General features: G+C 39.9%; 2 protein-coding genes across 2 annotated transcripts in view; both read right to left on the bottom strand.

Annotated features, from left to right (window-relative positions):
* LOC123267854 (death-associated inhibitor of apoptosis 1-like) overlaps positions 1-841 on the bottom strand; it is a 1347-nt gene extending 506 nt beyond the window's left edge. The window contains exon 1 of the mRNA XM_044732740.1: positions 5-841. Coding sequence (XP_044588675.1) covers positions 5-841 — 837 coding nt within the window. The remainder of the gene's footprint in view (positions 1-4) is intronic.
* A 6266-nt stretch (positions 842-7107) lies between these two features.
* Positions 7108-9252, bottom strand: LOC123267855 (putative uncharacterized protein DDB_G0279653). Its single transcript, XM_044732741.1, has 3 exons — positions 8577-9252; positions 8073-8258; positions 7108-7982 (listed from the first exon to the last, which is right to left on the bottom strand). Exons 1-3 carry the CDS (start codon positions 9250-9252, stop codon positions 7108-7110), a joined length of 1737 nt encoding a protein of 578 aa, XP_044588676.1.
* Positions 9253-9310: the final 58 nt, after the last annotated feature.

Genomic DNA, 9310 nt, shown 5'->3' on the forward strand with positions numbered 1-9310 from the left:
TTACTTGTCTCGCTTCCTCCTGTTTATGCGGGGTAGCAGGTTTCCTTATAATGTCATCAATAAAATCTTGACCTTTAATTATCAACACAAAATGACAATTCTTGAACCATTTTGCGTGTTGTTTCCATGGATCCTCTTCAGGTTCCCAGTCGCTTAGTCCACCTCCGCAATAGTAACAAATTGTTCGGTCTCCAAATCCTTCATAATAAAACCCGGCTTCAACGAGTTGCTCCTTGGTTTGTGCCATTGAGACAGGCCAGTGTTTGAAACTCTCTAATCTATCCTTTGTACGCGCGAAATTTGGATGTTCTGGCTTTGGAATGTTGTGGAAGACTTCCTTTAAGTCACCAATCTCGATCAGACGAGCGGGCGGTGTATTTGGTTCCAAGCCCGATACTGCGTTAGGTCGAAATTCGTCTCCATAGTGACGTCTAATACTTGGGATTAAGACCGTACTAGGGTTTACTCCAAGGGGTACATTCCCGCATCGTAAACTCCTGATGAATCGACAATTGGACTGCCACCGTTGATGATCTGATAGTGGGTTGTCACCTTCTTCCCATTCGCTTATTGAAATGCCACACTCAAAGCATTTGACCTTGTCACCTTGGCCAGTGTAATAAAATCCAGCAGTTGCCATTCTAATTGGGTCCATATACCTCAAGGGCCAACTACTATAGCTCTGTAAACGTGCTTCTTCCTCTCGGTAGTCCATTGACGATTGATTTGGGGCAGCTATAGTAATTATTTGTTGATTATCATCATTTTCGCTTAGGAATAGTTGATCAGGATCAGCTGTTTCAGCTGCCGGGTTGCTGTTATGGGTACATAAGTTTCCCATTTCTGAAATGATCTGAATATTTGATTATTTATAGCCTTTCCTTAATCCTAGTGTTAATAACTAATAGAATAATTACTCGCTCTCGCTTTCGCTTCCTTGTTCCGCAGACCCTCGTATCTCGGAATACGCGAGGCGATTAGGGTGGACGATTTTGTCCTTACGGCCGAGTTTTATTCTAATATTGCCGTCAGGCATGATATCTATGACCTCATAGGGACCTTCGTATGGAAGGTGTAACTTCCCCTTTTTCTTACCTTTCAATAAGAATACATAATCACCTGGCAGGAAATTTACTTCGTTGGTTGTCCTGTCGTAATACTTTTTCGACCTTTCCTTAGCTAATATTAAATTTTCCCTGGCGAGAGATTGAACTTCGTGTATTCTGGTAGTGAGTTCAGTAATGAAATCTTCGTACGTTATAGTTTGGTCCTCGTAGGGCCTTCCGGATGGTAATCTCGCAGGTCTCCCATATATTAACTGGAACGGTTGATATCTGGTTCCCTCATGAACACTGGTGTTGTAAGAGAAAGTGGCTAATTCTAGCCATTCGTCCCAATCTTCTTCTTGATCCGCAAATTGTTTCAAGTATTCGACCAGGGAGTGATGAGACCGCTCTAAGGATCCATTGCTTTGGGGTCTGAATGCTGTAGTTCGGTATCTCTTGATCCGAAAGATTTTTGCGAAGTTCTTCATAAGCTTGCTGATGAGATTGGAACCTTGATCTGTCAAGATAGATTTTGGAGGTCCGTATACACAAATGACTCTCTTGGTAAAAGCCTTGGCGATGTCTATTGATGTAGTTTTCTTTAACGGTACTGCAATGACTAATTTAGTTAGCAAATCTTGAGCAGTAAGTATGTACATATTACCTGTTTTTGTCCTAGGTAATGGGCCTACGATATCCATAGCTACCTTGTCAAAAGCATTCTCAGGGGTGTCTGTTATCTGCATAGGTTGTTTAGTTTTTATCCTTTTTAGCTTTGAAAGTTGACAGGACAGACAGTTCTGGATAAGTTTCTGGATATCAGCTTTCATATCCTCCCAAAAATAACGTAATCTAAGTCGCTTGAAAGTTTTAGTGACACCCTTGTGTCCTCCTACAGCGGACGCATGTGTTTCCCTAATGAGGTCTTGTCGCTCGTTCCGAGGCACGTACTCAACTTCTCCCAGACACAATATTAGGGTTGTATCCCACCTAGCAAACCATAGTCGTAATAACTTAATTACTTGTATCCAAGACTTACCATTTATAATCTTTGATTTAGACATGCTTATGGAACGTAGTTTAAGTTGGTTTAATGTTTGGCCCAGAATTTTCTGGATACGGATCCAACTAAGGGCTTCCTTAGAATCCACTATGATGGCAAGATGGTGCTTCCTTCCTACTCGAGTGACAGTAATTTCTCCGACCTGAAAATTTTTCGCCCTAGGTAGGAGTGATCGCTCGTACATCTTCTGAGACCCTTCATCACAAGGTTCCCCTTTCTCATTCAAGAAATACAGGTAATTATTCCGTTGCATGTACAGTTGATCTCGGGTTTCTATTATGCAACGCGCCTTACCGGACCGGGTTGGTTTGAGATCGAGGTCATTTCCTAAGTTGTCCACTTCTTCCTGGCTGCGAGGGTTTCCTTCCTCATCTGAATCTAATTCTTCAGCATTTCGATTATTAAGCATCTCACGGTCGTTTGGTTTTTGCTCGGAATCCTTAAGTTTCCTCTTAAGTCGGAAATCTGGCTCGTCATCACTAGATGCTACTTCAGTAGACTCGTCTTCCTCACTGGGTTCTGGATCTATTAAGATTTTCTTCTTGTTTGTGCGCGTAGTTACCCTTTTGGATCTTGAAGTTGGAGGCTGAGGGTCATTTCCCGTCGGTCGACGTGTTATTATGTTGTCGGCTTGCGACGTGGATGGTTGGGGTTCGGTGCATGCTGATTGTAGAGCTGCTGCTGTTTGGGATCTCGTGACTGCTAATACTGGTGTATTCTTTTCCATGTCCGATATTGATGAGTCTCGATAATGTGCGTCATAAGGACTGGAGCGAGGCCGTATACGCGGATGACGGTAAATGTTCATGGTACCATACCGAGTTGGAGATGAGACTGTAACTAACTCTCCTGAGCTATTTAATTTGTTCTCTGTATATTTCTCCGTGGAAGTCTTCCTCATTTCCTTATCCGTCTTGATAACATATGCGGGCATCGTATCGTATTTATCGAGAATCTCTTCTTCATCAGGAGTTACCTCAGGTTGTATGTTTGGAGGATTCCTTGACAGTGCATCAGCGTTGACGTTGGTTTTACCTGCCTTATAAATTACTTCAAATTGATACTCCTGCAACTTCAACCTCCATCTGGTTAAACGAGACGTCGGATCCTTCGCAGTTTGCATCCACACTAGCGGTTTGTGATCGGTTACTAATTTAAACGGCCTACCGTATAAATAAGGCCTAAACTGGGCAATTGAATGTAGTACTGCTAAGGCTTCTTTTTCGTACGTGCTATATTTTTGCTCATTATCATTTAAGACTCTCGAGGTGTATTCTACAGGACGATCCTTACCAATGGGCCCTTGACTTAATATTCCGGCTATAGCAATCCCTGATGCATCAGTAGTTACCACGAAAGGTTGATTTTGGTCAGGGTATTGTAACACTGGTTCTTCGCATAATTTATCGCGCAACGTTTCGAACGCGGCTTGCTGACCTTCACCCCACTCAAACGCGACTGATTTTTTTAATAAATTAGTGAGAGGCTTAGCTATCTGAGAGAATTTGTGTATAAACCGTCGATAGTAACCGGCAAGGCCTAGAAATTGCCGAATGTTTTTCTGACTTCGAGGTCGAGGAAAATTTTTAACTGCTGATATCTTCGTGGGGTCCGGGCGTACCCCGTCGGCTGAAATAATGTGCCCTAAATAACATACTTCCTTCCGTAGAAACTCGCATTTATCTGGCTGTAATTTCAAATTAGCATTTCTTAGTCTTACCATTACTCGTTCCAACTTCTTCATGTGTTCTTCTAATGATTTTGCATAAATTACGATGTCATCCAGGTAGACGAAAATCTCTATTCCTTGTAACCCGGACAGAACTATATTCATTAAACGTTGAAAGGTGGCAGGTGCAGTTTTTAAACCAAAAGGCATTCGGATGAACTCGTAGTGTTTGAAAGCCGTCGAGAACGCTGTTTTGTGGCGATCTTCGGGGTGTACCTCTACCTGATGATATCCTGATTTTAAATCTAAGGTGGTGAAGTAGATGGCCCCTCCTAGTTGCTCCAGGATTTCGCTGATGAGAGGTAGCGGTTGAGCATCCGCTTGTGTCTTTTCATTTAGAGGCCGGAAGTCTAAAACAAGTCTATACTTTCTATTCCCTTGAGAATCGGGTTTCTTACCAACTATCCAGACAGCTGTGTTGTATGGTGATGAGGATGGTATGATGATCCCTTGATCCTCGAGTTCCTGTACTTGTTGATTTATTTCTCCTCGTAACGTTTGAGGGTAACGATACTGTCGGGTAAATACGGGGACATCGTCGGTGGTCCGTATTCGGTGTTGTAGTACATTCGTACAGCCCAATTTATCTCCGGGTATAAAATAACTTTCGTGATGTCTTTTAATGTGTTCGATAATATTTTCTCGCTCCTCGCTATTCATGTGATCATGCCTCAATAATTCTATTACCTTTTGTATCCGTTGACTGTTACGTTTTTCTATATCTTCAGGGTGGAGTTGTTCGTTTCTCTGGTTCCAGACATCTTGATTCTCCCGTGTTTCTTGCTCGTACTCTCCCATCTGTTCGGCTTCTTGGTCCAATTCGTCGTCGTTCATTATACTAAAATCACCGTTTTCTTCTTTGAAGGTAATTTCGTCCTTCCTTTCCCCGTCGCTTGACACCTCTTCTTTGAGTAGATCGAGGTAACTCGATGTGAATGGTAACGAAGACCCCGGCTTGTCATTTTCTCTAAAGCTCAAGGTCGTTCGTGCCACATTCATCGGACTACGGCTATCCATACCAATGTTGTCCGTTGATTCATTAACTCCCATTAATTCTGTAGATTCTCCCGCAGATTTCGTTGGTTCGATTATTCTGGAGGCTGGTACTGACAGAGTTATAGGTTCCACTCTGCCAACACCATCCTTCCTAACAATCATCACAATTCCTTCGTTATTTTCTTCATTTATATTTTCTTCTATTTCACTTTCACCACTCAATTCCTCAAACGAAATATACGCTGACTCTACACTATCGGTATCATTATTATTTTTTTCAATCACATTATAACCACTTAATAAATCCACTTCGAATACATTAGTTCTCCCTAATTTATAAACATCAGTAACGGTTAAATCATTGGTATCTCCCTGCTGCATATCCTTACAACTGTTATTGTAATCAATCTCAATATTATTGTCATTATAAAAGATATCATCTATGTTGATTAAACCATTACTTATATTTTTACACAAATTCGTTTCGTTACAATTACTTTGGTTTCTGTTAGTTAACTTTTCCTTACAATTGTTCATTGTATCTGTCGAATTACTAGCACTGTCAAATTCGCGACAAAACTCATTATTAATTGAAGGTGGTTTATCATTATTTCCTTCACTAGTATTATTTTCAATTGATAACCTAATATCATTATCTGTGTCATTATTCGTTTCAAGGCAGAATTTCTTATCTGGTAATATTCCAGCATTAATGTTTGATCCGCGAAAAAGGCCCCCATTATTATTATTACAATTGTTATCAGTACCACTTTTAATTAATAACTCGTTATCATGGTTACAACAATTTTCATTAATATTATTCTCAATTAACAAATCATCATTATCGTTATAGCAATTATCGTTATTCCCACTATCAGTTAATAACTCATCCTCCTTAATACAAAAATTTTCATTACTTTCATTGTTACCATTGTTTTCTCTTACTAGATGATCGTCAGTATTATCATTATTGCTTAATTCACGACAAGAATTTTTACTCAATATCACCTGCTTGTCATTATTTTCAGTATCTTTGTCAGTATCAATATCATTCTTCATTAATAATTCATCAACATTAACAATCTTATTCGATTCGCGACATATTGCGTCTATTTCTTTAACATAATTATTCCTTAGCTTATCGCTTAATTCTCCCATTATTCCTCCCTTACTAATTAATTCCTCATCTTTAATTACTCGATTAGTTTTATTTTTACTTTCGTAATTCTCATTTTTAATTAATTCCCGATAACCTATCGAATCGTTTCCCATTGTATTTGCAATCGCTTTATCGTTAATTTCGATTAATCTCCGACTATTAATCTGATCATTGTTCATAACAGTTAATTTTTTATTTAATACATTAATTTTTCTTTTGTTGTTCCCTAGTACCTTATTTAGGTCAAGCGCTTTATTTTTTTCTGGTTCCTTATTTTTACGAAACGGTTTTAAATCGAAAGGATAACTATCATCTGAATTACCCGAACTTGTGCTCATACGAGAAGTCGAGGTTACACTATTGCTAACAACACCGACACTATTCTTAACATTAGCTCCTACATCATTATCGGCACTCTGGCCCTTACAGAATTCATTACCGGCACTCTGGTCATTCCAAAAGTTCAATAGGGTTTTATCCTCACCCTTAAACTTCTCTTCAACTCCGTTTACCTCTTTATATGGTTCTAACTTAACCACTGGTACTACTATCTCTACTTTTTTCTGTGTCGTGTTAATAGCAACCATGTACGCCTTACCATCTCGATTGGTGACAAGTGCTTCTCCCAAATATATCCCCTTACCAATATTTAACTGTTTAACATACCCCGTTCTTACCTCAGGGTTGGCAACCCGTACGTAAAACCCCGTTCTCGACCGCGGAGGGACCAAAATGGTCTCCTCATGTTCGAATTTAATTAATTTACCTTTTAATTTTAAACACTTTTGAGAGTAACAGACATCCGCGAAGTTGTCCTCTAAAAATTTTGACCCTAGAATTCCATCTCTTTTGATAGGAAATTCGTTAGGTACTAAATGAAAAGTAATAGGAATGCCGAAAATTTCGGTCTCAATTTTACCGAGTGTAAAAACACTTTCCGCGGTTATACCGGTTAATTTAAGAATATCATCATAATCTACCCATATACGTGAATCTACCATTTTAACTTTTAGTAAGTTTAACTCGCATCCGGTGTCAATCATTAATACGGTGGAATCTACTAGTTCTTTAGCCGCGAAACTAATAGTCGGAGCCTCACCATCGCGTTTTAAATTTACAACTGCCACTCGTACTCGTCTGACAGTGTTTCCCTGTCTATCTCCTCCGAAATCACCTGTAACACAGGGCGTTCCTGTCCCCCAGTTTCCCGCGCTGCCCCCTGTCGCAGGAGGGGTTGACCGTTTCCCGACCCATTATTGTTGTCACGCATATAATTTGAGGGACCTGGCTGAGAATCCAAATCTCTTCCGCGATTATTTATTTCCCGTCTTTTCGCGCAGTCTACCATGAAATGTCCAGGCATTTTACAGTAGTAACAAACCGGTTCTCTAGGCGGCTGACTATTCGTTGACCTGGCTTGTTCGTAATTAGGTTTGACAAAATTATTTCGGTCATTAGTGTTATTATTATTAGTCGTACCGAATTGATTTGAATTATTGTTACGCGGATTATATCCGTTATAAGATTGATTTCCAAATGGTTTTTGGTAGTTATTATTGTTATTATTATTATTATAACGGTACGGGATTTGACTGTTATTGTTGTTATTATTATTATATCGGTACGGAGTTTGGTTATTATTATTATTATTATTGTTATTATAGCGATATGCATTTTGATTGTTATTATTGAAACGATTGTTAAAAGAACCGGGATTATTTACATTTCCTGTGTAAGGTTCTCGATTGTTATTAGAATTATTGTTATAGCGATTATTGTATGGGTTAGAGTTACTAAGTTGTCTATAAACGTAAGGACCTTGATTGGAATTGTTATTATAATTATTGCCGTTATAATTACGCCCTGAATTATTAGTTTGGTCCCTGCTAGTGACATCAAAGTTCCTGTAATTATTCGGGCTTTTATTATCCGCGAAATGTACTCGGTTAAAATTGTTACTCTTTGTATTATTATTCGGATGTCCGAGTTCTTTATCGTGATCGTAATAAAGGCATTCTCGAGCAGGATGCCCCTCTCAGGTTACAAATTTGACAGATTACGGGTTGACCTTCTACAAACGCGACCTTTTAGGTAAATCGTATTCAAGAGTTGGGGCCGAGAATGGTTTTATATCGCGTCGTGAGGAAGTTTTACCCCTCAGTAAATCTTTTGCGCGAATTTCTTTCTCAATTTTAACGGCATCGAGTAATACTTCAGCAAAGGTACCCCTATCATCAATACGTTGTTCTATCTCCGGTTTTAATCCTTGAATAAAACAATCGCGAAATTCATTCCCGTATTTTTAATTCTTCGGCCGGAGTCAGGCGGGCGTTATTTGGCTTTTGGGCCTGTATCGCGGCTGTAATCTTGGCTCCTAATTCGCGAACTCTATTTGTGTATGATAACGCGCTTTCGTCGTCCCTTTGGAAAACTCGACCCATTTCGCCTTGAAGTTGATACAGTGATTTAGGAGGTTCGTATAATTCTTTCAAATGAAATAAAAAATGCTTCTAGCGTGTTAAACGCGGTTCCCTGTATCGTTCTTCTAGCTTCCCCTCTAAGTTTATTTCTGAGCATTAATACGAGGCTGTTCTCGTTCCCGGGCGCGATCATAGCTAAAAGCTTCTTTACACCCTTCGATAAAATGCGATAAAGGTATATTGTGTCCGTTAAAATAAGGAACCGCCTCTAGTGCATATTTTATAGATTGAGGTATTACTACATTTACTGGTGGATTTACGTTTTGCGCTTGACCCCCGCCGTCATTACCATTATTTCTTACCTGGTTTGGCAGTGGTCCTCCTACCGGATTTGCTGCCGCCTGTTGCTGCTGTAGTAGAAGTGCTGTTTGCCGTGCGATGTCCTCTCGTTGTATTCGCAAATCCTCTGTCTGTCGTTGCAGTTGGTCCATTTGCTGTTGAAACAGTTGTTGATGTGCCTCTTGTTGCTGTGCTAACTCGTCTCGCTGTCGTTGTAATAATTCCACCTGTTCTCGCTGGTCGTTCACCATTGTTCTGTCAGGTAGTTCCGGATTTCTTTCGTCTTTTAGTTCTCTTGCCCTTTTTAAAGCTTTTTCCGCCTTGTGAAGGGCTTTTGAAACGTCTAACGCTCGGGGATCAGTTACGGTTCCTGATTCAAGGTACTCACGGAGAGCTTGGAGCTCGTCAGGGGGTAATTGCGAGGGGTTAACTTTACCTAAATCGAAAGGGGGTACTAGATTTTCCGTATTACTGTTTCGTGTCTTTTTCGTACCCGACATGCTAGTTTACCGGGGCATTTCTTAAATATCCCACTTCTGACACCAAATTTTATATTTA

The sequence above is a fragment of the Cotesia glomerata genome, linkage group LG6 (genome assembly GCF_020080835.1).
Source record: "Cotesia glomerata isolate CgM1 linkage group LG6, MPM_Cglom_v2.3, whole genome shotgun sequence".
Classification (NCBI taxonomy): domain Eukaryota; kingdom Metazoa; phylum Arthropoda; class Insecta; order Hymenoptera; family Braconidae; genus Cotesia; species Cotesia glomerata.

Bases quoted from the DNA above. Each gene is read 5' to 3' on its own strand.
- LOC123267855 (XM_044732741.1), bottom strand. From the start codon at position 9,252: ATGTCGGGTACGAAAAAGACACGAAACAGTAATACGGAAAATCTAGTA. The intron at 8,259-8,576 runs GTATTAATGCTC...GTTTTATTCAAG, and splicing joins CCGGGAACGAGAACAGCCTC to GATTAAAACCGGAGATAGAA. The intron at 7,983-8,072 runs GTTTGTAGAAGG...ATCACGATAAAG, and splicing joins CGATTTACCTAAAAGGTCGC to AACTCGGACATCCGAATAAT.